At 38.5% G+C, this 27,281-nt stretch overlaps 1 protein-coding gene across 3 annotated transcripts; it reads right to left on the bottom strand.

Moving 5' to 3' along the window:
• Positions 1-8,459: 8,459 nt before the first annotated feature.
• XKR9 (XK related 9) lies at positions 8,460-27,264 on the bottom strand. Of its 3 annotated transcripts, XM_058832204.1 has the most exons (4): positions 26,251-27,264; positions 20,613-20,792; positions 10,529-10,752; positions 8,460-9,405 (listed from the first exon to the last, which is right to left on the bottom strand). In XM_058832204.1, exons 2-4 carry the CDS (start codon positions 20,750-20,752, stop codon positions 8,762-8,764), a joined length of 1,008 nt encoding a protein of 335 aa, XP_058688187.1. In that variant the 5' UTR covers positions 20,753-20,792; positions 26,251-27,264; the 3' UTR covers positions 8,460-8,761. The 3 variants fall into 3 exon arrangements, 2 of the variants coding, with proteins under 2 accessions (XP_058688187.1, XP_058688186.1); XM_058832203.1 differs by lacking the exons at positions 20,613-20,792; positions 26,251-27,264 and adding an exon at positions 19,223-19,494; XR_009276897.1 differs by lacking the exons at positions 8,460-9,405; positions 10,529-10,752; positions 26,251-27,264 and adding exons at positions 19,625-19,768; positions 23,124-23,198.
• Between the last annotated feature and the right edge of the window lie 17 nt (positions 27,265-27,281).

Here is a 27,281-nt window from a genome sequence, read left to right as displayed (position 1 = left end):
TAGAGTAAGCAAGGTAAAACACTTAGGACAAAATAGATGCAGATTGTACAGATATATATAAACCAGGCTATAGGAACACAGAGTTCAGTTAAAAAAGAGAGGTCAGTGGCTCTGGAGTCCTGGACTTACTGACCAAAAGCAGACCATGCACATGGATCAGTGAAACATTGTGGGATTACTTCAGCTAAAGCCCAGAGGCCTTTATTCACTCTTAGACAGCACCACATGCACAGTAAAAACCTCTCTGGGCCCAAGGTGCCACTAAGCAGCTTGCTGGAGTACACTAATGCCTCCCTTCAGATGGGTTTACAGGTGGTTCCCAGGTCCCTGCCCTTGCAGCATGGTCAGCCTGCAGCTCCTGTGGACACCTGCAAACATGGAAGGTGTGAGTGTTAAACCTCACTCTGTGGGAAGTTTGGGGAATAGCAGTGTCAGGAAAGGTTGTGTGATAGAGCAGCAACATGTAGGCTGAGATTTCTCAGAAACCATTTAAATGACGAAGACTACACCAGGCTTTTCTATTAACACTTAGGTCTTGAAAGTCTTGTAAAAGCTACAGCTCTTTCTGGCAATTGAGTTCCTTTTATGTGTCCGAATTTTACCCAGAAATGCTAAGTACTATGGTCTGCTCATGTGTCACAGTGCTACTTCCAGATCTCGGACATTTTCTTGGTGTGTTTGTTTCTTCAAATTCTCGCAGCCCAAAAATTCCAAGCCAGGAACATTGCTGAATGCTGTAACTGTAGCATGACTGCATTTAGGGAAGGAGTGAGAAGGACAAGGTACAAGCAAGCCTTCTTTGAAATTATTTCTTAATGGCTTTGGATGTTTTGACTTCTCAGGCTGTGCTCTGACTGCCAGAGGATTAAGCAATATAAATTGCACTTGCTGAAAACTTCTGGAGCTCAGTAGGCAATAGGAGAATCCAGTCTTCTAAAATTTATTAGACAGCCTTTTTTTTCTTTTTTTTTAACATGGTGCCATACTGAATGGATCAATTTATTACCCTGGGCAACACTCATCAATTTTCTGAAATTATCTACAGCAAACTGTATCAATAATTACAGAGCCTCTCCAATCTACTGAGAAAGCCCTTTTTTAATACAAAAATTCAGCTGAAGGTCTTAAATCATGTAGAATTCTTGGCTTGGTGCATGGCTGGCTGACACATACATAAGATACCACCAACACAATATTGCTGGGACTTTTCTAAGCAGCAGATTTATCATTGTTTTGACAGTCACCCATTTGAAAATTTTATTGACATACCGAAGCTGGAAGACCTAGTATTTTAGCAGGATTCAGTTGCTTTCTTCCCAAGTGGTTGAGCTGAGTACTTTTCTCAAAGCGCACAAGTACATGGCTATGTAAGTAGCCATTAACCAGCAAATGAGGGGCCACCCACCTCGCCTAAGTAGTTAGGTGACTGCTGAGCCTCAGAGGTCCAGCCCACTTTGGTGGGGGAAAAACAATTATTGCCCATGATCAGGCCTGCAAATTATTAGCTTCTATTCTCCCATGAACAATCCCTCATTATCAAGAAAAACACAAACAAACAAAAAAATCAAAACAAAAAAACTTGTGGGTTTGTGTTTTGTTTTTCTTTCTGATTGAGGAAGGCCACACCCAGCTTCTTTAATTATACTTCTAAATACATACATGTAAACATTATTTTTTTGGCTGGGAGAACATGAATGAGAAAAAGCTTTTTTGGGTTACATTTCTCTCTTCAAAGAAAGGAATAAATTAGTTACTGATAGCTACAATTGTTGTCCACATCTGATTATAATTATAGATGTCAAATCACTATATATAATTTTATATTCATTTCTTCTACATAATAGCCATTCTTCTTTGAAACCACTGTGCTTATTTCTTTTATAAAAATCTTCTATTTAACACATCACAGTAGAAATGGATATTCAAACTGAAATATAACTTTGCTTATATTATACTTTTTTTAAATGCTGTTGATTATGATAACTGATTGCCAAAGCACACTCTTATTAACTTATGCAAGTTCTGGTAGTGTCTTTTAAGAAGTTGTTTGTAAGGAATTAGGCCATATTGTGTGTCCTAGCCTGTTTTCCTTGTGTTTATGTAACTGTGTCGTTCAGCTCTGCAGACTATGAGTTAAGACCATGTAGTCAAAATCATGGTAGAGAACCCAGGGAGTACTCACCAGGAGTAAATTGCTTCCTCTTTTCTTCTCAAGTGAGAAAATAGGGTCTTATCAGGAATTTGCACCAATACCTGAAAACATCTAACACATAACACTAATCCAAAAGGTCATAACCAACCAGCTTGGGAACCAAGTTAACAAAGTTTTACCTAACTAAACTTCATCCTGTCAACATTCTTTCTGTAGTCAGTGGGAAAGGGCGCCTATAAAGGAACATTTACCATATCCTAAACAGGTGTCAGGGCAGACAGAATGGCAGTACCTTGAGTGTGACTTTTTCTCCATTGATTTTAGAGAACCCTATAAACCTAACATACAAATTGAATTGTCAGAAGTTTGAAGTAAATACCAACCTACAAGTAAGGGTATCAATACCACTCAGATAACACTGCCACATACTAGTGAATGTGGCAAAGCAGCACAGAACTATATGAGGTACTGTTTTCTGCTTTGGAGCAGTGACAAAAGTCAGGTGACTTAAGATTTATTCTCTAAAATCTAAGTTTTGCAATATCCAAAGTCCAGAAAAATACAGCCCAAAACAAATGGAAGAGACCTGTAGAATGGAATCTTTCTGCGTCATTGTACATTTTCCTTTCTTCAGAGTCCAGATTACAAAAATGCTCTCTTCTCACTCTGCTTTTTCATCCAATTAAAACAGTATGACAAAGACCTTGTGGCTTACAAAATGGTCAACAGCACGCAGTCTCCATCATAGCAGTGCTATGTATATCCACACAGCATTAATTTAACCAGAAAAATGCATTTCTTCTCTCAGTTAAATAATTCAATGTTCACTAATGATGCACGTCTTGATGTAAGATGCAGTTTTCAGAAAATCTCAAATATAAGCACAGAAGAATTATAAAAAGATAATGGTATTCTTCTGAAGTGCCTCAAAATTTTATGTGAACATACAGACAAATTTGGTTGAATAAATACTTGCCATTGAAGAAGAGAAGATGTTTTTTATTCCTGAAAATAAGTCTCTGAAGGAAACCAGGCCTTAAAGAAGGCAGGAGCTGAACTTTGATCCTACAGTGGAAACCAAATGCCCAAAGAGCAAAGAACAATTAAGACAATGCTTCTGCACAGAAATATTTGTACTACAATGCACTGAACATGAGTCATTAAGTCATGACATCATTAAAAAAAAAAGTTAAAACTTTATTTACGATACAAAAATAGGATTATAGCCTGTGGACACCAGAAATAATCCAGTGGATACTTTCAGTAGTAGCTAACTCTAGCTGCATAATAATTTTGACCCTGAACTTCAAGAAGGACATGGTGAAAGGGAAGAGAAAGCAACAGGAAGGACTGTCAGTTAGAAGAAAACGTGAATAAGTGGTTTCCTGTGTTTGGCATTTACAGAAGTCTGAGAACATGATAATGGTCTTCAAATATGTAAAATTCTGCTTCACATAACAGGGAATCAGTCTGCTCTGCAAGAGGACAACAAGAGGCTGAGACTGCAGGAGAGAGTTTAAAAGAGGCTGACTGAATAGACAAGCGTACAGCTGGGGGAGATTGACTGGAACATTGTATTTTTCAGAGCCAGTTAGAAAATTTGTGCCAGGAATGGCACAAGCATAGTGATCCTGCTGTAGGACAAACTACAAAATTATATTTGAGGTCTCTTTTTGCTCTACTACAGCATAACACGCTTCAAATTAAATTAAATGTGCGGAGTATATTACGTGCAAAAAATACCAGCTCCCTCTTCCTCTATCCGCTGTGTCTCTTCCTCTCTGTATCTTTCTGCAAGTGACCTGCAAACATGTAGCTTTGTCATTTACTTCCTCATAGTAGCCAGGAAGTATCCAGTACCATTTAGCCCTTTATTTTCAGCAGTTTACCTATTACCTACAGACCAAAATAGTTAACTGTGTCTTTTCTAGAATCCCATTAAAAGTACCTGTGCTAACTTGTCAGTGCTGAGCAGACAAAGCATTACAGAACCTTACCACTAACTTTCTGTTGCATTCCAGTTGCAACAGAGATATTCTTCTAAGCATTATCAACTTCTTCACCTTGACAAAATAGTGATGATAATGGTAATGATATTGACATCTGTATCAAGATTAGCAAAATCACATCAGAGTTTCAGAGGCATGAACATGCACTTGGAAATCTTCCTATTCTTTCTCATCCTACTCTGTTATTTACGTCTGTGTTCACTGTAAGAAATAAAAATGTTTTTTAGCATTAAAAATATGGAAACCAGAATACAGTCAGAGGAAGGCTAGTGCAGGTTGTATTTTCAATGGGTGCTACAGGCTGCATGAATCTTGAAGCAACATTCCCTAATACACCAAGGTCTACATTTTACTAAGCTAATAAACATAAGACTTACATAGTGGGAACCTTCAGGGACTTGTATTTGTTATATGTTAGCCAACTGGAGGTAAAAGAATATTTTTTGTCGAAGGTGGACTCTGAGGGGTTACCTGCACTCCATTCAAATATCAATTGTACAGCCCATCTACTTTTCTATTCTTCTACTAAAATTCTGTAAAATTAAAGTGCTAAGGAAATAAAGGAGAGCGCAAAGAGGTAGAAGAGGAAAATTCTTCAGCTGGAATGAATGACAAGTACATGTATTATCTCAAATTCAGACGAGATACATTATTTAACCTCTCAAAGCCTACTCCTTTTTTGGTTTTTTTGGAAGAATGTACATATGGTGAAACCTGTGGGTAGAATGTAGGTAGGCCTAAAGAACTTTGAGCTGTGAACATGCTTCTAGACTGTATAATAAAAATAAGAAATGTTAGTTTTGAAACAGTCTTTGAGATATAAGAATCAATGGTAAGAAAAAAAAAGTTGGTACTTTCATGTGTAAATATACAAAGCTTAATGTTTGGGCTTGAGACAGTTTATGAGAAATACAGGACCAGTACCAAGCAAGAGGTGGAACTCAGCTCTTCAAAGGGTTAAAGTGAACTTTAGTCTTCCACCGATCACCCTCTGGTACTGTATCTTCATAAATTTCTCCCGTTTATGGAGTGTTTTTGATGGCAGGCAATTCTTTGTTGAAAGTTAAGTGCTCTTTTATATGAATAAATAAAGAAGGCTTTGGTTTGAATGAATACATTATTTTGACAAATGTTTATTGGAAACCCAATTATGGCTTCATAAATCAGTGCTATCTGTGGCACATCAGGTGAGCTCACCCATGTCATCAAATGGCACATTGAATATTAGTAGGATAATTAAAACAATTCTGTTGGATATTGTTCTTCTTACCTAGGTCTGACAGTAGTCAAAACAGGAAGAAATTGTTTATTAATTTTATTTAACTTATTAAAATACTTTTTGTAAGATGTAATGGGCATACTTAACACAAAAAAAAAATTAAAAAAAACCATTTGTTTTCAATTTGCTGTTAGATTAAAATGACAAGGTCAAGCGCAATGCATCACTGAGTGGCAGCTGAATTTTACGGGTACTTGGGAAGCAGAAAGGATATATATGAAGTCTATTGTTTGAACTTTATACCCAGGTGAAGTGGAGCTTTGTTTTGTCTGAAGTGGTCACTGGTGATATGAAATGTGTCTGGAGTCAATTCATATCCTTCCTTATCCTCCCTCCTGCACTGATTCTGAGTTAGAACGACCAGATAAATGAGAAGCCATTTCCACAACTGTGAAAATAAAGGAAATCAAGTGAAAATCTTGAACTCAAAGTCAAGAAAAAGGGGAGGAGTTTAATGTTGGTTGTTTTTTTTTTCTCATAATATTCCCCTGTAGATAAAAATTTACTGGGAGCAAGCCACCAGGAATTCCCATCTCCTGAGGCCCCCTGACTGATGACAGCAAAATGGAGACATATTGGTGGAAGGACACTGAGGATCTTTAAGATTTGTGAAAAAAATCCAAATTATTTCCCAAAGGACCATTTCCAGGCTTAGGATATGGCTAAAGTCCTATCCACTAGGACTTAGAAGCATAAAATAAGGATTGAAACTGATGTAATTTGGTTTGGAGTGCATTTGAATTAGAGTGATATAAATAGCCACCTAGATGTGTTTCTTACCAACTCAACTTCAGTGTAATAGTCTTCTTAGGGGCACAGAAGAGGGAATGAGGAGACATAAGGACAACAACAGAAGGCAGCACAATGTTCAGCTTTTCTCCCCTGAGAGAAAATGAGTGTTAGGAATTGGGCAGGGAGATGGAAATTAAAGACTTCTTTTTGGAATTTGTCAGTTCATTGAAAGGAGAAAAAAAATCACCAAGACAAATTATTTTGTTACACCAGAAACTAATTTTCCTCAGGAGCAACACAGGCTCCAGATTTCTGGCAGTAGGCAGAGAAGTTGGAGGCCCCAGAGTTGAATTGCCCACACTAGGACTTCTTAGGATCTCATATTTCCCCAGAGATCTGCTTCTCAGATAATGTATAAAGTTTGAGGTCATCTTCTAAAAAATAGCTAGACAATGTTTTGTCATTTTCTGCAAGATAGAGATAATATCCTCCATTTGCCTCCATCCCTTACCCTAGTCCCTTCCCAGGCTTTTAGATTGACAAACAGGGAAGCCTTATAGGGATTGTCTTCACTATTTAGGTTTCTATTTTTTTCCATAGCAAAATAAGAGTACATTTAGCCTAAAAGCAGGTATGCACTTTGCTGCCAAGGACACCATCACCAGTAATAAATATTCTGCAGTAAAGAAGACACAACTTAGGACAATCATGGAGCATGAAAGCCTTGGACTTTTTCTTCTTACCTGAGATGTTCCAGGGCTAACAAATCTGGATATCTCTCTTTCAGAGCAAAAGAAGTGAAGGTACTGGGTTTTATACCAATTTTAGTAAAACTATTGCTTTGTGTCATGGGTTGTGCTTTTCTGTCTTAACTTCTGGACCACACTTTGTTACCCCTAAGCAGGAATGAGGGATTTTAGAGGTAAACTCTTCCTCACTACACCAAGTTCTTATGTGTAGCCTCAGAAAGGCAGACTGTTCAGTCCAAACTATGCACATAGAAATTAATTTCCTTGAGTAGGATCAAGGAAATGTATGTGGTTGGCTTGGTAAAGAGAACTGTGGAGACAGAAGAGGAAAGAAACATACTTAGAAACTTCCCCCAAGCTCAGGTAAGGCTGTAAGAGTAACAAGAAAAAAGAAGTCTGCAGTCCATTAAGTTGGCACAAAAGACATAAGACATAGCTCTTAAGCACCCTAATTATCAACCAAAGCATCAGCCCCTCCCCCAGAGTTTCACAGAAATTTGTTTTCAATAAATAATATTAACAGATTTGGTTCCTGGCAAAGTTTATCAGTTTTTCTTATCTCTAGCCTCTTTTCTCAAACCTAGTTTCTTACCTTTACCTGTGGCAAATCTAACTGCAAATGTGACTTAATGGAAGGAGGAAGGAAGAGAGAGAAAGAGCCCCAAGTTTTCATAATACAGATTTAAAACACAGCAGCTCTGAAATACTCCCCCTTAGATTTGATTTCCGAAAAAACTATGGCTATCAATCTTATTTCATTGTTGTTGATTTAGCATTTGACCACAAAACTGAAATGTTTTCTAACTTCACTCTGCCTTCTACCAAAAATTCTTGATGGACAAGTTAGTTCTATCTTTTGCCAGCCCCCATGAGTGCAAGTTATCAGAACAGTTGCTCCTCTTTTCTCCAGTGATAAAGACACAAGACATTGCATCACTGCCTGCCCTGCATAGCCTCATATTTCAGTGGAAATCAGCATTTAAAGTGTTACATCTTAGAACCCAAAGGAGAAGAAAGCATCATGGAAGATAGCTCTTCATTTGTATGCAAGACTCCTGTTGCCATCCATAAATCACTCGGTTGCTATTATAAGCCAGAACAAGCTGGCATCACCCCTAAATACAGAAGACTGTGTTAAAGATTAACAGAACAAAAACAACAAAGAAGTAATTAAAACACCTAGATGTCCAAAATGCTTGAAAATATCTCCCCAAATTTCCTTGTGGCAAGACAGTGATTAAGCCATAAATCAAAGGTATTCTTCTTCAGTGGATGTTCAAGGAGAAGGCAGTACAATGTGTTAACATGAAAGACTTCAGCTCTTACAGTGATGGGGAGAAGCAGAAAACTGATAACTGCCCTCAGTTATTTTAAATGCACTCTTCTTTCCTTCCAACAAGGAAAGACAAAAGCAAAAACAAAACAAACAAACAAAAAAACCCACACACAAACAAAAAACCCACCTTGTTTTTAACAGAAAATAAATTAATAGAATGTGGGTTTAATGTTAGATTTAATTTAATTTACTATAAGCTTTTCCTACGTTACATTTGCATTGTTAAAAAGTTAAAACAGTGATTTATGTTGGATGAATAGATTAAATTGTTTCTTTGTCAAAAGTAACTTTCACCAGCACATATATGTTCATGTTACAGAGTCTTTGTATTGTGGAAAACAAATAGTTTTTCAAAGCCATCAACTCTGGTCCACTATGTACTCCACAGTGATGACACACAAGTAACGATGGGAAACACATTGTCCAGCAAGAATTTGCTTTTAAGGCTACAAAAATAACCAAATCAAAACAAAACAACAACAGAAAAAAACATGCCTGCAATGTTCATTGCATTAAGAAATTCTGAAATCTACTAGTTTTAACTCTATCTTTTTGCCCCGCCACTCCGTCAACTTCATCTGAACATGCCTGAGGTCTCCAATAAGTAGTGGGATGAAGATGGCTGTAATAAACAATAAGAAAAAGGATACCTAACACCAGGCTCAAAATAGTTAAGATGCTTACAATTGTGAAACATACTTCTTTGATAATGGAAGGTTTCCAGAACTTATATACAAACAAAATACCTAGAGTCACTACAGTGTGAGCAGCATAATAAATAGAAATGCAAACTTTTGTTCTTCTCCCCTTTATGTTAAAAAATGAAAAAATCAGAATGATTCCAACTACAGTTCTGTACAGATATTCCATCTTCTTAGACTTGCAAAATGTTGTATGCTGTTTCAAAGTCCAAGTGAAGCCACAGATCCAAAGAAATATCAGCAGAATTACAGAAATTCTGACACTTAGTAGAGTGATCAATGAAATACTGAGTATCCAAGAAGTGATGGTAAGCAACTTATAGAGGAGATACATGAACTTGGAAAGCACATGAAATTCATCTTTGTCAGGCAGAGATTTTCGTAGAGATATCTGATAATCAACCATTGATAAGGAGATACCACAAAAAGACATCATAATGGCAGCATCTAAACAAAACACAAGGAAAAATGTTAAATCAGAGAAAAAGATATGTATTTTACACTATGATTTCTGAATGAAGTTTTAGAAAATGCCATGCTTTCCTAACACTTCCTTTATCCCAGTTTTATATTACTCTCTGTTCCAAAGCAAGTCACCCTAATTTTAAGGCTCACTTTAATTACTTAAATCTAGGCATCTGGTGCTGTTTGGTGTGCTTATGTAATCCTGCCCAGCCCCTAGTCCTTAATGGCCTTGCCTAAGTTGCATGTCATATTTGCCATCTCCATACACAGGTGACTTAGAAATTCCCAAAGTTTTGCAAATAGAACATAAAAATTTAAGCTTAAAACCAATACATATGAGTCAGCTGTGTCTAAAATGTAGAAATCTATGAGTAAGACTTGATCCTTCACATGGTCATATCCAAGATGAGATTTGCCTGATCCTTTTCCATGAGTAAATTTTGACTCTCTGGGCTTTGAAAGGACACTAGACATCAAAAACCCATTTGGTTAGATAAATTCCAACCCTGAATAAGTCAATCTCCTGCCAATAATTCTGCTAGTTTTAGAGCTGGAAATGGTACAGCTGCTGTCTTGCTTCCGTGAGCTGAACCAATATCTCTTCACCATGTTGCATTCTACAATAGTGACATATCCTTAGATTTAGTTTTGTCTCTGTCCCTCACCTATAGCATGGGTAATGGTAGTGACAGCTCATGGGGCTGCTTTAATTATCTTACTGATTTTCACATGTCTAGCTAGCAGTTTTAAAAGAATCTGTAAGCAAAACCACACATATCAAACTGATCAGCAAATTATATACTAAGTGCATTTAAGAGCTTATTTTCAAGTGACCCATCATTATGTTTCTATTAGATATTATGCCTTTTTATATTTATGATGTATAGTATTTATATATGACTTTTCATTTTTATAATGAAATCTTCCCTCTCATTGATTTAGCAGAATGGACCATCTACTAGACAGAATTTCTAATTAAATGCAGAGTAATCATGCAGTAGACTGTATGTTTTCCAAGGCATGTTTAAAATGTTATCCGGTTATCATTATTTATATTTTTATCTAAGATACTCAATTTCCAACAGAAGGAAAAAAACAGACTTACATTGATAGAAATGAGTTTTGCCATGTTCCATGAGGATGTAAATCTGAATAAAAAGTTGTGGTGTGGTCTCAAGAAAAGTCTTGAACACCCTGAGCATGTTAATATCAGTCACTGCATCAATAGCTTGTTTTTGAATGAAGCTGGAAGAGTCTGCTTCAGATGCACTTCTGCTACTTGTTTGTTTAAATGAAACTTGACAGCCATATTTCAGAGCAAACCAATACCTGTTTTAAAAAGGACACTTGATTAGACAGCATTTTTAGAAGACCAACTCAATAAAATGATACGGCATTACAACTTTTTCCATCTTCTACTCAAGAAAAATTTTATCTGTTATCTGTCTGATATGAGAGATATCATAGAATAATTTAAGCTCAGCAATACCATGCAATAAGAAAACTAATAAAATGGAATGAGACTTGTCTTAATCAAGATTACAAGCTTTATTTTGTTAGGTTCCTATTTCTTTAAATTACTGAATTTCTGAAAATTCACTTAGCATCTCTCCTTAGTCTCTCTGAGACATTCATTCACTTTCCTTGTATCCTTTTCAGAGTATTAATGAATATCCAGCTGTGAACATCCATATCTAAGTAGAATATAGATCCATAGGCCCCAAGTATAATACCCGATGAATTGCAAACATAAAACAGACTTTTAAAAAAAACTTACTACAATCTAAATAATCAGAAGACTTATATTTCAGAAAATGGTTTTCAAGACACCTGGATTCCTGGGTTGAAAGATTCTGTTAACAGTCTCAGTGGTTTTACATGAAGGAACCATTTGCCTTGGCAAAAGAGCCCACCTGAATGACTTTTAGATAGTTTTGGTTTATTTTTAATTAAGCCTAAATTGACACTTTTTTTTAAAGAGCAGTAAATGCAAAGATGCATGGAATTAGTCAGGTTACAAGTGATGTACATTCTGTGTTGTAAAGAACCTATTCTGTTTGGGATATCCCTAATGCTTTGCTTGGAGATAAACTGAACTCTTATTCTCATTTTCAAGAGCTTTGCTTCAGGCTTGGAAGTGTGAGAGGGGAAAGAACACTTAAGTTTTAATCAAAATATCTTGATAATTAATGGATGAAATAGCTGAAGTATATGGTAATCTTTATATCTGAGTTTGGGAAAACAGGGTGGTGGCTATAACTTGATGTGGGACCAGAACTCCAGATGCTGGAAATTATAGTATTTCTGCTGCCTCTAATGGACTCACATACAGAACCACACAGTCCTGCTGAGTGACCTGGCTCATTGCATTACTGCTTTGAAAGTTAAGAAAGGGAGGAAATATTTTTTCTGTAACTGCAGAAGTGGGTTTCACAGCTAAAGACTTCTTTCCAGTGAACTGTTCAGCAGCAAACAAAAGCTCTTTTGGAATAAGAAACCAAAGCAGAAGGAAGTATCCTCCTTAGTATGCATGTAAATGCTGCCTTGAAGCAAATCAATGCTTGCTCTCTTCTGCTGGAAACTTGACTTCAAGTGGTCATTAACACTGACCGGGCAGACTGTAGACTGTCTTTACCTCTGCAGCACTGCAATAGACTGTCATTGCAAGGTGTGAGCCTTGCAAGGCCTCAGAATTGAGGCTTGCCAGGCCTGCTCTGTTTGAAATTTTCTTGACCTGTGACTTTGTATTGCTTGGTTTAGCTTGGGGTTTCTGCAGAAAAATTGGTGATTTCTTCCAATTGACCAGGTGGATGATTTGTTTTACCTTTTTTTTTAAATTTTTGTGCCATAGTCATAGTTTTTTATAGGTAACAGTAAGAGGCAGATATGCATCAAATGAGATATTTATTGCATACATGATGATGTAGGATAGAGAAATCTAGTCTTGCGCTGATAGCAGAAGTCCTGAGACATGGAGAGATAGGATACAGTGTAGAAAAGCACATGCATTGGTTGATAAGAGATGGCTTGAAAAAGGGATAGGAATGAAAAAATGTGTGTAACAACTTCAACTGTATTAGTAGTAGTAGCAGTAGTAGCAGTAGTAGCAGTAGTAGTAATGAAGATTTTTATGCATAGAAGTATTCTTTCTTTTTCTGTAATAAATAGATCTAGACTAATAATGATTCTTGGAATCAACCGTTAACATTTCACTTATACTAAGTTCTTGGTTTTATGGGTATATAAATCCATATGTTTGTCCATAAACAAGATTTTGATCATAGCAGCCTTCAGACTTCACTTCCAAGCCTATTTCTGTCTCTTTAGTTCCCAGATGTTTTGAGCTTCTAACATTCTTCTTCAATGAACCCATTTTGACTATAACCAGCAGGCAAGAACAGCATAAGTAGTCACTTTTAAAGAAAACTCATTATTATTCAGCCAATTTTTAAAACCTTGCAAAGAGGTTATCAAAAGAAAAACTGATTTAGTAAATAAAGTATGACAGTTGCATCATTAATTTGGATCTATTTTCTTCAGAGATTAAGCAGAACACCACAGGCCAACACTTGGTTATCTTAGACAGTTGTACAAGACTGATGATAACACAGGCTGAGAAAGGCAAGGTCCTATGCCTTAACTTGCCTGAGATAGATAGAACGAACAGAGATAACTTCAAGATTCATGCTAAAGTGCAGCTTTCTAATTCCCTGGCCATCCACAGGATCACACACACCACGGACCTGATGAAACCTGCGCTGTTGCATTTACCATATGGAGAGAACAGAGGGCAGCAGATCATTAGACAGCCAGATCTCACAGGCTCATCCCGTCCCAATGGAACACTGGAGCACAGTACTCTTCCCCTTGCTAAGGGAGCTGGGAAGAATCCCTGGCTCCTTTAGAGGTTAAAAGTTTAACACCTTAACCACCTTTAAAGACCAAACCCTTTGACCACAGGGAAGGCAGTGTAGGAGTCTCTTCCACAGCTACAAGCAAGACAGCCAGGATTGTCAGTTCCTGGGTTAAGGGCATGCTAGAGGATTCATGACTTATTCCCTGGTATGTTGAGGCATGCTGATCATGCAAGTGAGAATTGCAACATGGAAGCAACAACAGAAGTATATGTGGAGGAACTTTGTTACTGCTCAAGAGCCTCAGGGGATGAGCCTTTGCTTTTTTCCTTGAAGAGATCCACAGACTGCATCCCTGCCACTCAGTACACGAGCTGGCTCTAGATCCATTATTTACTCACAAAGGAAACTCATTTTTATTTTTCTGGTTTTGTGTATGTATCTTATTGTTCCTTGAATAATCACTCATAAGCAAAGAACTGAACTGTTTGGCAAGGCATCTAACACTCTATTTCTATTTATAAAAAAATTAGTACTCCAGAACATCTGGTTCTTACATCTGAGTTGTAAAAATCTGGAAAGTTTGCGATGTTTTCAAGAAAAAAACATTTGGGTAGACTTATCTGTTAGTTGTCCATGGACTCAATTACCAAGAGCCCGTGTTTGTCCAAGAAGCAAGAAGCGGAAACAGTTACACAAATTTCAAGCTGCAGATCTCACAGCCAAGATGGCAGGTGATATGCAAGGCAAGACATGTCCTAAAAGGAATACTTCAGCTGGAAGCACACCTGAAATCACTCATCAGTTTTCAAAGTGCAATCCTTCTGAACAATGTATATTAGGTTTATATTGTTATAAGATGGTATGCTATGTATTTGTCACTAGTTGTAGCAGTTTTGGTTAGTCCACCTCTGACTTTGAACACTTTATATAATACATTATTTTTTTTCTAATGAAGTCCAAATACTTCTACTGCTCTTTGATTATGTATGAAGCAGAGTGGTGTCCTCTGATCTCCACATGCTTATGTGACTTACTGTAAGTTTACTGTGACAAATTTTCAAATTTTAAGAGTATTTTGTACTTAAATTCTCATTCTAGTCTGTCCCTTTGACATGTAGTAGGAGAGGCTCATAGCCAACTTTTAGACCAAGTGCTGAACTATAGTGCTAGCCTAGGGCAAAATTCAGTCCATACTAAAAGATAAGTCAGGTTTAAATTTTCTCCTTTAGCATGCCCACAGCTCAGTTAAATCCTGTACCTGCTTTGAAACGATTGTAGCTATACTCCTGTAGTCTATTTTCCTATAATATATCTATTGCTATAGAAGTTCTAAACCTCAATATTCATAAACTGTAAAAAGTCTTTTAAGAAGGTATTAAAATTGTAATAAAAATACATTAATTAAAAGTATTGGATTAGTTATGTATTTTAGGTAGAGGTACATCCTAAATGGAATGTGAAATGGTTATGTCAATAATACAGACAAATTTACCATTTACTTTTTCTTCCTATAAATTCATTAAAGAGAATATGTTTTTCATCATTTCAAAGTAGCAAGCTACATGGAAGCCAACAGAGTAAAAAACCTACAATTTCTTTACAGCTAGAATTGTCATATGTGGATGGTAAAGAATTACCAATGTTTTTAAATATCATTCACTTTGACAGGAGAAAAAAAAAGAAGGGTTTCTGCCTTTGTTGCTTTGTGGAGAACACAGATCACAGGGCTCCTACTTATTATAAACACTCATGGAAACACAGCTCCACTGTCTCCTTGTTCTTGAGTTGTTCCTACACATTCATCATAATTTCACAAGTGATGAAGTTTGATCCTGTAAAATTAGGAAGGTTTTGTCTCTGGCTGGGGATTCACAGGGCTGACAGGGTTTCGTTGCTTCACAGCCTTCACATGTGACAAGCAAGCTGCCTTGCCAATGTTTCCATATCACATGGTTCCCCTCCAATTTCCACTGAGTTTGCAACACAATCCCAGCTTTATACTACACATCCCATCTCATCAAATTACACTGATAAATATTTGGGTGCCATTTAGAAATTCATATAGGCAGGGTGTGAGTGGTCAGGCAATAATGATTGTCCTGTCTAAATTCTGGTATGTAGTCACAGCTTTCAGCACTGTAAAAATTCTTATCAAAGGAAAGTTACTCTCTGCTGCATGTTAAATTTCACCTTCTAAGCATCAAAATACTTGAATCAAACCCATGAAACTGATGCAACTAAGTGAATACTTGGGTCAGTAAATTTACATTAAGAAAATATGATCCAACACATAGAATCACGGAATCATTTAGCTTGGAAAAGATCTTTAATATCATTGAGAACAACCACTGCTCTAGCACTATCAAGTCCACCACTAAACCATGTCCCTAAGTGCCACATCGCCATATCTTTTAAATATCTCCAGAGATGGAGACTCAAACCACTTCCGTGGGCACCTGTTCCAATGCTTGTCAACCCTTACAGTGAAGAAAATTTTCCTAATATCTAATCCAAACTTTCCCAATATAAGTTGCGGCCATTTCCTCTCATCCTGTCACTTGCTACTTGAGAGAAGAGACTGACCCCCACCTGATGACAACCTTTCTTTTCTAGAGAGCAGTAAGATTTTGACACAGGGTGTAGGGTAACAACTTCAGTGAGCTCTCCAAGCCAGATGACCCAACATCTTTGTTATTGTTCAGTTCCACTTGCAGAGCCTGCAAGGGCAGGTGTGAAGGTGGGGTAGTCACAAGGGAGACACACTTGCTCCACTTGGCAGGAACTTGTTGCCCCCTAGCCTCAAGTCACTGTGCTCAGCCACGTGAAGGGTGGATAGGGAATCATCCACATACAGCATCCTGCCTGCCTGTGGGGCTGTCTCAAGAAAGACAATTTGTGATTCCAGCAGTCTGTGTGTGTCTCTCTCTCTATCCCTGATATTCCTCAACCTACTCACCTCCTCCCAGAGCTCTGTCACTAAGCAGAGGAGTTCCTTTTCCAGAATGCATCTCCCACAGGTGTGCTCACTGCTGCCAGCTGGTACTGCTTCAGAACAGGGCCCACCCTGCACCCCATTACCTCTGTTTGCTCTGAATTTTTCTCACTGCCTTTTAGAAATATGTAATGAAATAACCCCAGGTCCAGCAAAGCACTCATATCTGATGCCTCACTGATCTAGGCCAAATATGCAAAAAAATCTTTTTCATCTGCTTCTATTCAGAGTTGCAGGGCATTCTGAGCTACCTTTAAGCATTAAGAGGCAAACAGCAGCTGTCAGTATACAGCGGCTGCTGCCTATGTGACCTTCTATTCTGACAGCAAAGGTTATGCACTGCGAATGTTTGGCCTCCCACAGGTGTGTCCTTGGCTGATGAAGCACACTGCTACACATCAGACAGCTCCAAAATTCATATGGTGGCCTAAGGAAATGTCCCATTTTCCCACATTCCTTGACTGTGTTATTGTCTTAATGTAGTCTGTTGTGTCAAGACTATTCTCAATTCTATAAACATCTATGACCATTTAGATGGGTCAGGCTGAATATAATTTTAGTCAGCTTAGTTAATATGTACATTTTTAACTAAATTTTGTCTCCTTGTACAGCATACTCTTTCACATGAAATATAATTGCAGGTATTCACTCTTTCCAATAAAAGAAATGGGAGGGAGGGAGGGAGGGAGGGAGGGAGGGAGGGAGGAAGGAAGGAAGGAAGGAAGGAAGGAAGGAAGGAAGGAAGGAAGGAAGGAAGGAAGGAAGGAAGGAAGGAAGGAAGGAAGGAAGGAAGGAAGGAAGGAAGGAAGGAAGGAAGGAAGGAAGGAAGGAAGGAAGGAAGGAAGGAAGGAAGGAAGGAAGGAAGGAAGGAAGGAAGGAAGGAAGGAAGGAAGGAAGGAAGGAAGGAAGGAAGGAAGGAAGGAAGGAAGGAAGGAAGGAAGGAAGGAAGGAAGGAAGGAAGGAAGGAAGGAAGGAAGGAAGGAAGGAAGGAAGGAAGGAAGGAAGGAAGGAAGGAAGGAAGGAAGGAAGGGAGGAGGAGGGAGGGAGGGAGGGAGGGAGGGAGGGAGGGAGGGAGGGAGGGAGGGAGGGAGGGAGGGAGGGAGGGAGGGAGGGAGGGAGGGAGGGAGGGAGGGAGGGAGGAAGGGAGGAAGGGAGGAAGGGAGGAAGGGAGGAAGGGAGGAAGGGAGGAAGGGAGGAAGGGAGGAAGGGAGGAAGGAAGGAAGGAAGGAAGGAAGGAAGGAAGGAAGGAAGGAAGGAAGGAAGGAAGGAAGGAAGGAAGGAAGGAAGGAAGGAAGGAAGGAAGGAAGGAAGGAAGGAAGGAAGGAAGGAAGGAAGGAAGGAAGGAAGGAAGGAAGGAAGGAAGGAAGGAAGGAAGGAAGGAAGGAAGGAAGGAAGGAAGGAAGGAAGGAAGGAAGGAAGGAAGGAAGGAAGGAAGGAAGGAAGGGAGGGAGGGAGGGAGGAAGGGAGGGAGGGAGGGAGGGAGGAAGGAAGGGAGGGAGGGAGGGAGGGAGGAAGGGAGGGAGGGAGGGAGGAAGGAAGGGAGGGAGGAAGGAAGGAAGGGAGGAAGGGAGGGAGGGAGGAAGGGAGGGAGGGAGGAAGGGAGGGAGGGAGGGAGGGAGGGAGGGAGGGAGGGAGGGAGGGAGGGAGGGAGGGAGGGAGGGAGGAAGGAAGGGAGGAAGGAAGGGAGGGAGGAAATTTGAAAAGGTTTATTCACATCTTATAATTTCAAGCATCCAGAATTCACTGACCAAATCTTATTTAGTGATTAGGCCCTCATTTTCCTCTTTGAATGAAGACTATGGGTTTCTGCCCCAAGTGGCCTTCTGGAGAATTTCCCCTTAACAAGTGTGACCTGACCTGACAGAATCTATTTTTATCCATTTACTGCACAGATAAACCTGAGAGACTCATTGCCTAAATTAACTGCATAAATCAGATGACTAAGAGGGAGAACAGGAGGAAGTTGTACCTTGACACACCTAAGGAAAATACATATAATAAAAGTATATAACAGTTAACCACAAAGATACAAGCACAGATGCCAACTTGCTGTTACAAGCTTATACTTTACAGTATGCATTACCACACTGCTGAATTCTGAGGAGTGGCTGAAAGAACTTTGTAACTTATACATAACTTCTTGGAAATTTTCCAAGTACAAGTAGAAGCACTGGAGAAAATATCGTTAGTACAATAAAGAACAAGCGACCAAGTTGACAACACTGTCAAAGTAAAGGACAAAATGATGTGTACTAAATAATAAGCCACTTAGAAAATATGGAGCTAATTCTGTGAAAGAAGATTCCAAATTATAGAAATTCATGGTAAGAGATATTCATTGGAAAGGGTATGAGTTCAGGTAAATCCAAGAGTTTTGTGGATTGTTTTAGAGTTAAGGTAATCCACTAAGTAAACAAAGTTTCCTATCACCATTAAGTCAGTCCCTGTGGAAAGACTGCTGCAAGTATCCTTACTAACTATTCAGCTATTAATTTATTTTCTGAATCTTGGTGGGTTTCCTACATATGGATAGACACTCAGGTTCAAACATTACTTCCTCAGCTGTCTCAGATGCTTAGTGTACATAACATTACTTTGAAAACTCCTATTTATCAGTTATGACAGTAGGACATTACAAAGCAATAATTTTCATTATCTATGCCTCATCAAATGGCTAATTAATCAAAAAGAGTAGGGTTGTGAATGATAAAAATCATTACTTACAGGTATATGGAAGAAGAACTACATGTCCATCAAAATCTGACAAAATATATTACTGACATAACCAGACAAAAAATCATTTGTTTTCATAGAGTACTAATTGTTAAGGCCAGAATTGGTTCTGTCCCTGAAGCCATACTAAGCACTTCTTAATAACTGTCCTAAAGTACCATGATTTCTAATCATTAAATGTTTAATGTTTAAATATTAAATGTTTAAATGTGCTTACCTTATAAAAATCCCACAATGAAAGAGATGAACTAGAAAAACCAATTTCAGCTTCCCAGTGTCAGTACCTTCCCAGTCGTTTTTAAACCACTCATAGCTAAATATCTGAGTTATAATTGATGAAAGGCCTCTAAAACAGAGTATCAATATACTCCAAGAATATTGTCCTTGACAGAAATATCTACTAGCTACCCAGAAGTCCATGACAATATCAACTACATAAACTATCATTCCACCAACTAAAAAAAAGAAATTCTGCTTAGTAAATTTCATGTGTGAAACTGCCGCTGTTGTCATTCTCTCCTCACTTAATGTGTAGGAATCTAAATGCTTTCCTACAATGGAGTCTTTTTCCTGAGAATACCACCTGCTCATATTGCTTCATACAAAGGAAAATTGGGTTATCCATTTTTATTATGGCAAAGAGACTTGCATTTTTCATTGCTTCAATTTAAATATTAAATTAACTTTTAATACACATCTGTTATAGAAAAGATAAATGTAAATTTTCTTTTTAATTGTTGGGGTTGTTCTTCATTACTGATTCCTAAAAAGAAGAAGGAAAAAAGGAAGATTAGCAGTAACAATATCTTCATCATTTAAAATATCCTACAGCAATTCTCATGACCATTTGAACAGGCAAGTACAAAATGCAGAATGTGCTGAGATACCAGTGAACAATCAGCCCAAGAGAGCTGCATTTCTGAGCTTGCTGAGGTCACCCTCTCTCTCAAACAGTGACTCTCCACTCAGGCAGCTGTTGAGATAATTCCTAAGAGCTGCAAAACACTAAGAAACAAGCAAGTTTTTAAAAGCAGCTTATGGAAAAAAGATTGATTCCTTCCCAGAACTTTCATCATTTCTGAACTCTTCTTTACTGTGCACAGCATAAAATGTTGAGAAAACTTGTCCTGACCACACACCATGGTATCAGAATAAACATCATTTGGCAGTTTCCAGCTGTGTTATTGCATTTGTGTGAATACATCCAGTGTTTTTATCATTCTTGTTTGGTTTTCCACATGCAGTAGTAAAGTGCTAAATAGTATTGCAGCTCTCCTATTAAAGAGGCTTGTAAGGAGCCAGACCTAGACCAGTCCATACGTCTTTGAGAAATGTTTTCTAAGCTATGTGTAGCTACACATGGATGATTTAACCACATAGCTCACTGCAAATATAATTAATTTGTAGCTATGACTATATTTTTCATTGCCCAACACTGTAAGGATTCTTGTCACCTCTTGGGTAGTCCTTACATGTCTTTCCTCTATAGATTTGTGGTATTTGGCAGGTGAAGCAGAAATGCTATAAGGCAGTACATTTTTTTTCTCATTCACCTCTGCAAAGCTGTAAAGTTGAAATTACAAAGTCCCTTTACTTCATTTACATACCTCAGGAAAAAGCTGCTGGCAGCAAATGCAAAGGATGGGATGCAGGACATGCCAAGGCTGGGCTGGTGCCAGTGCCAAACAGCTGCAGACAATACATGGGGAACAGCTGCACCAGGGAACTTGGAGCAGGGAAAGGGCATGTGGAGGCAGGTCCCTTTGGATTTTGTGAATTCAGGCACACTGCCACAGAGGAATGAAATGAGAGAATTGGTTAATAACCCATAAACAAAGGTAATGACTGTTCTTTATTTGGGTTGACTGGGTTCATCTTCACTGTGACCTAGGTACAAACCCAAAAAAGAGAACTTAAGTTCTTAATTTCCTAATGAAGACAAGTGGGAACATAACAGCCTGAAAAGATGCTGAGTGTATGGATTATTTTTTGGATCTAGGCCTAAGCTATTTCTAGCCTCTCATTCTATCTCCTACTTAGGTTTCACGTCCTGGCCCAGAAGAGGTTAGAAAGAGCAAGTGATCTTGAAGCTGGGATAGTTGGAATCCTTTTGCTGTTCCTTCCTATTCTCTCCAATAAAATACCACAAATCTCTTGCAAATCACGCAATTTATATCAAATTCACAGTTAGATTCTGGGAAGGGGACTTCAGTACAAAGTCCAGCATAAACTGAACTCTGTGTTTACAAACACAGAAAGATAAGTTAACCATGAGCCAGCAATGTCTCAGTGTGGCCAAGAAGGCAAATGGCATTGTGGTGTGCTCTATGAACGGCATGGCCAGCAGGTCAAGGGCGGTTATTCTCCCCCTCTACTCTGCCCTGGTGAGGCTGCATCTGTGGTACCGTGTCCAGTTCTGAGATCCCCAGTTCAATAAAGACAAGGAACAACTGAAGAGGGTCTGGCAGAGGGTTACAAAGATGTTTGGGAGACTGGAACACCTCTTTCAGGAGGACAAGCCGAGGGAGCTGATTCTGTTCAAGCTGGAGAAGAGACTACTGAGAGGGGATCTTGTCAATGAACACAAATATCTTAAGGCCAGATGTCAAGAACATGGGGCTAGACTCTTTTCAGTGATGCCCAGCAATGAAACAAACTGAAACACAGGGAGTTCTATCTGTACGTGAGAAAAACTTTACTTTGAGGGTGGCAGAGCACTGGAACAGGCTACCCAGTGGTTGTGGAGTCTCCTTCTCTGGAGATAGTCAAAACCTGCCTGGATACAATCCTGTGCAACCTGTTACAGGTGAACCTGCTTCAGCAGGGGGGTTGGATTAGACAATCTTCAGAGGTCCTTTCCAATCCCAATTGGTTTGTGCCTCTGAATTTTTTATGTCTGAAAATTTGTGTATGAACCAACTTAACGGTTTATTACTAGGGTCCATTCAAGAAAATCCAAAGGAAACATATTTACTCTATATAACAACATGTCATTCTGCAACTTGAATACCACCTTTGTCAAGCTTTATCTACGATTTTTAAAACAGATTAAAAACAAAAACAAACATTAAACAAAACAAGCAAGTTCGCTATTTTACTGTTACAGGAAGCACAACAGTAACTGCTTAGTCAATACCTGGATTCAAATAGAAAGTTCTTTGGAAGACAATTTATGGCCAAATTAGGCAAGTTCCCAAGGTTCACATTTAATGACTAATACTGTACCAGACATTCAAGTAAGGCAAGGAGTAGCCTCTAATCTTGCACCTGAAATGAGTAAAAAAGGTAACAGGATTCCTCCCGCTTTACAGCCTCCCTATCCTTTTCTTACGTAAGTACTTCGCAAAGAGGAATATGAGAAAGGAAGTTTTACAGGCAGACTCCTCTGAAATAAGAGCATGAAGAGTAGCTGTGAGCCAGAGGATTTCTACTCCTGCCAAGCCTACTGCACAAACTACTGTCATGTCAGCAGTCTGCAGACCTGTCTGGACATCTTGGTGCTATTTGAAACCATCAGGTTAGCTGAGATAAATGAAGAGCCACACATTGTCAAGCATGTCAGCTTGCTCACCATCTCACAATTATTTTGAATAAGGATTCCAGGCCTGAAAGAGCCTTGGAACAGCTCTTGGAACAAGGTTTATACTTTGCTCATGTCAACCTAAAAAAATTCTTCTCAAGACTCACAAATCTGTAATGACAAATGTCCATTGTCTTAATTCCAAATCCAATCACCAACACCTGCTCACAGGTGCACATGAAATCACTGTTAAAGATCCCAGTCTTTAATAGCCCTTCATTTTATGCATGATAGCACTCCAAAGAGCACCATGGTCTCACTACCAGGTGGGGTTCAATTAAGTGCCACAGGAGAGGGTGTCTTATGTCAATCAGAATTAAATTTTCCCCAATCTTATTAAACACATGAGATCTAACATGACAGGAGAAGGAAGAGTAAACTGTCAGTCAACAAAAATTTAAGCCCCCTCTAAAAACTAACATACCAAATAATTTTGTAATACAGAATCATTTTGTGATAAAGCTGAAACAATAAAATTGGATTAGCAAGCCTTCAGCTCTCACTCCATGTTTAAAATTCTATTTTAAAATGCAGTTACCTTAATACTGGCCATGGATAGAGCTTTTTTCACTTCAAAAACTGAAGAATTCCATACTTATGGGTTTCCCATCCATGCCTTTACAAGACTTGCAATCCAAGGAAATTAAAGGGCTTACTGATATAACACAAAGTAAGCTCCAATCATATAGAAGCCACATGACATGGTTAATGATTTGCTGTCTGTAAGGAACTGTCCTCTTTATGATTGTACTATAAAAATTGTATTCTAAAAATTTGGTGTAAAAGTCCCTGTTAATAATAAATACTAAATTTAACAGATTATGAATTTTTCTTCAATAAAATCATTTAACAACTTACTTCATCAAAGTAAAAAAAGAACCATTTTGCCACTGTATGTTTCTGTATCTGTGTATTCGTTTTCAAATTTAGACTTTAGTTCATTAGTCCTGTTGAGCAAAAGCCAATATATGTTTCTGTAAACACGAGTGTATGTGTGTGTGATTATATGCATATGTTTGCTTATATATTCATTCATTCATTTATTTGTATACCAATATATACATATACACACATATATATATATACACATATATACATATATATATATGTATACATACACATATATATACACATATATATCCCAAAGATTTATGCAAAAATAACAATCTTTTTGGCTATAATTAAAAACTGTAGTACAAGGCACTTTAAAAAAAATCCTTTCTGTGCAATGATGCATGAAGAGACTGCATGGCCAAGGACAGGTGATTAAAACTCTTTTCCTCTGGTAAAACTACAGGTGTTTGCAAGAGCCTGATCCAGCTGAGCTGTTGGTACTCAACATGAAATTTTTATGCATGTTTAAAAGAGCTGCAGGGTACAAGGCGAAGGTGTGATTCCACCTCTGTGACTGTGCTACACAGGATAATACTCATCCTCAGCCTGTAGATTTCTAGTTCTTAGGACAGGAGGTAAAATCCTCAGTGTTTTCATAATGAACATGATATCAACCCTTGTCTTTTTTTGTGTGCCTTCCTGCTTCTCTCTTACACTTTAGAAACATCCTAGTCCTAAGCAGTCCTTGCAGTGCTTGAAAGACCATTAAGTCAGCCAAGTTACAAACTGACTGCTATGACCTTTGTTATAATAAAAAAAAAAAAAAATTACAAAAACTCTATAGCACAGAGGGAGGGGCAAAGTTTGTGTACCTGATTCTTGGAGTGTAAATCAAGCAACCCACAAGATACATTACTGGCTAGATGATTTATTTGTTTTCTTGTTAGACTTGGCATCAAAGCAAGCACAATTCTAAATTGTAACAAATCTCCTATGGTATTCAGTACACATCCTTTTATTTGCTTCCAAATGGGGTAGGAAGGACCCTTCAAGTATTTATAGGCATTGATGAGCCTTCTCTTCTCCAGACTGGATAGTAACAGCTCTTTCAGCCTTTCCTTATTAGAGAAATGTCCCAGGCCCTTCATCATTCCCCATAACCATCTCCCACAAACCTGCTAATCTGACTATTTTACATTTTCTACACAATGTTGCCCCTCCATGCAGGAATCTTGCAGTCCATGGCTTTTCTCTCTGCAAAATCTGCTTCACTTCTTTTTGTTTTAAGATCTTTTTACCTATTTCTATATCAGATAAAAAGAATAAGAAATATAATTAAACAGAAAGAAAAATTCTGCTAGTAAAAAATCCTCTCAACAAGATATTCATGTGCCAATGGCTATGAAGATTAGTCTCTGAAGACATTTTCTATCTGCTATTCAATTGATTCTGACTAATTAATTACTGCAGAATTACATGTTTGTTCTTAGTTCTATTGGGCTATTGCACAGCCACTGTGGAGAGGCATTTATCCTCAAAATTTATGCTTAAAATGTGAGAAAAAGCCAAGTGCCAGTACTCAAAGATTTCTTGAGTGTTAAAGATTTGAACCTTGTGGGATTTTCAGAAATACCAGTCTGTGTCTTGTGTACCACAATCTAATTTTAGGTTTCTTTATTTATTTTTTAATAAACTCAGCTGGTTTTGTTTTTTTTACTGGTAGCCTACCTTCTTCAGAACATTTTTCCCCTCAAAAATTTAACAATGCAAAACAATCAGAAAACCAAAAGAACTTCTAGTATACATTCATCTTTTCTTGTACCACATCAGAGCATAATAGCAGGACTTTCACTACATGCCTATTAACCTTTGTATTATAAGAGAAACAACAGATTTTTCAAACAGATGGGCTTGTGCAGGAAATTAAGACGATCAAAGAACCTGTACTTCGTTCTCCAAAGACACCATTGCTGCCACCTACAGATGAAACAAATTCACAGCTCCTGCCTAACATCAGAAAATGCTTTACTACAGGTCAGCAAGAGCAGGAACAAGTATTCCCCGGAGAACAAGTCTACAGCTCCCCCAAAAAAAATCTTAATTTGGGGAAAAATAAGTCTTGTGATGTTAAAAATAATGCCACCTTAGTGAGTTCCCAATGACATATAAAATTATATAATTTTGGAAACCCTCTCTAAACATTCAGAATTTTCTTGAAAATAGAAAACCACTTAAGTTCACAACTTGCCTTGGCTTAGGTAGTAGTTTCTTCTAATGACTAAACTAAAATCTACCTGAAGACTGAAAATGGGTTGAATGTACCAATAGCTATGCAAATATGCTACAAAATAAGCATAAGAGGGTACCTCAGGATTAGGTAAATTCAGGTCTAGTCACAGTTTTTTACAAAAGAGCATACAGGCAAATCATATGGGGAGAGACTAGAGTATTGTGTATGGGGTTTTCTTGATTATTTCAGCAGCATATCTGCACACATAAAAGCTTGTTTCCTTTGACCTGAAACATCCCTTCTGATGTCTGTTGTTCATGCTTTAATGAGCATGAAAATAAAAAAATTAATGTAACAGTTTTATATCTCAAATAAGTAAATGTGTATCTCAAATAAGTAAAGATTTGTCAGATAAATCAAAGAAATTGGCTTGAAGGCCTAAATATGGGGATTATCAGCATCAGTGGTACAGTTTTTTGCTGTGGCTTTGTATAGGTATGATCACCTTATAACAGGTACCATATGAGATTTTATATAAGTATAAACAATCAGATAGTATTTGAAATTCTAATATTAGTAAAGTTACCCGCAGGAATATTACCTGCTTTTATTTCAGGTTAAATTGTGTTTATTCTTCATTTATATGTAGTTTAAGGAGAGAACAAGTCTGCCCTATTGTCTTTAACAATGTCACTTGAAAGGCAATTAATCAGGGGTTTCAGAAGAGACGCTGCCAGCCAAACAGGTAAATTTCACCACCTTTCAGGATCTACAATAAACGCTGCTTGCAAATACTTCATTTCTACTTGGATGACGGTGACATAATTTTACAAAATCACGGAATGGCTGAGCTGACCACTGCAGTTCATGTTTGAAGCCCCCAGCTCAAGTAGGACCACCTAGAGCCAGTTGCCCAGGACCGTGTCCAGATGAGTTTTGGGCATCACCAAGGATGCAAACTCCACAACCTCCCTGGGGCCCCATGCCAACTCTTGGTCACCCAGACAGTGAACGAGTGTTTCCTGATGCTCAGAGTGAACATCCCGTGTTGCAGTTTGTGTCATGTCTGTGGTCCTGGCACTGGGCACCACGGCAGGACCCGAGGCAATTGCGCCGTGACAGAACCTGGCTCTGTCCACTGCACACCCTCTCTTCAGGTTTTCACACACGTTGAGATTTTCCTGAGCCTGCTCTTCTCCAGGCTGGACAGTCCCAGCTCTCTCAGCTTTTCCCCACAAAAGACATGCTCCAGTCTCATCATCACCTTAGTGGCCCTTTGCAGGGCACTCTTCAGTAGCTCTCCAATTTTATTAAAAATGCTGAATCCTAGATAGCTCCTATGTGCTGTGCGGGAGCATACGCAGCTCCTGCATACGCTGTAGGTGGGCGTGTTCCTGGCATACAGAGGAGGTGCAGCTGTCTCTTACAACAAACTTAACTGGAAGAAGCCGGCAGAGCACGGACGTGCCTCTCACTGGGCAGCGGCGAGGCACCGACGCGGCACGGAGACCTGACCTCCTTCACCAAGAGGAGCTTTATCCGGCTGCATCACCGCGGTGCTCAAGGACAGGAGCCGGGTTTTACCGCACACCCGCGGCCGGCCCGGCCCACCGTGGGGCGGAAGGCACCGCC

This window comes from Poecile atricapillus, chromosome 2 (assembly GCF_030490865.1).
Source record: "Poecile atricapillus isolate bPoeAtr1 chromosome 2, bPoeAtr1.hap1, whole genome shotgun sequence".
NCBI lineage: Eukaryota > Metazoa > Chordata > Aves > Passeriformes > Paridae > Poecile > Poecile atricapillus.
The sequence above is the reverse complement of the archived record's forward strand: the minus strand, read 5'-3'. Positions and strand labels throughout refer to the sequence as shown.

Coding starts and splice junctions, on each gene's coding strand:
- XKR9 (XM_058832203.1), bottom strand. CDS start 19,494: ATGAAATTTACTAAGCAGAATTTCTTTTTTTTAGTTGGTGGAATGATA. Junction 10,753..19,222: donor CATTGTGGGATTTTTATAAG/GTAAGCACATTT, acceptor TTTTTAAAACAG/GTATTGGTTTGCTCTGAAAT. Junction 9,406..10,528: donor CAAAACTCATTTCTATCAAT/GTAAGTCTGTTT, acceptor TGTTTTGTTTAG/ATGCTGCCATTATGATGTCT.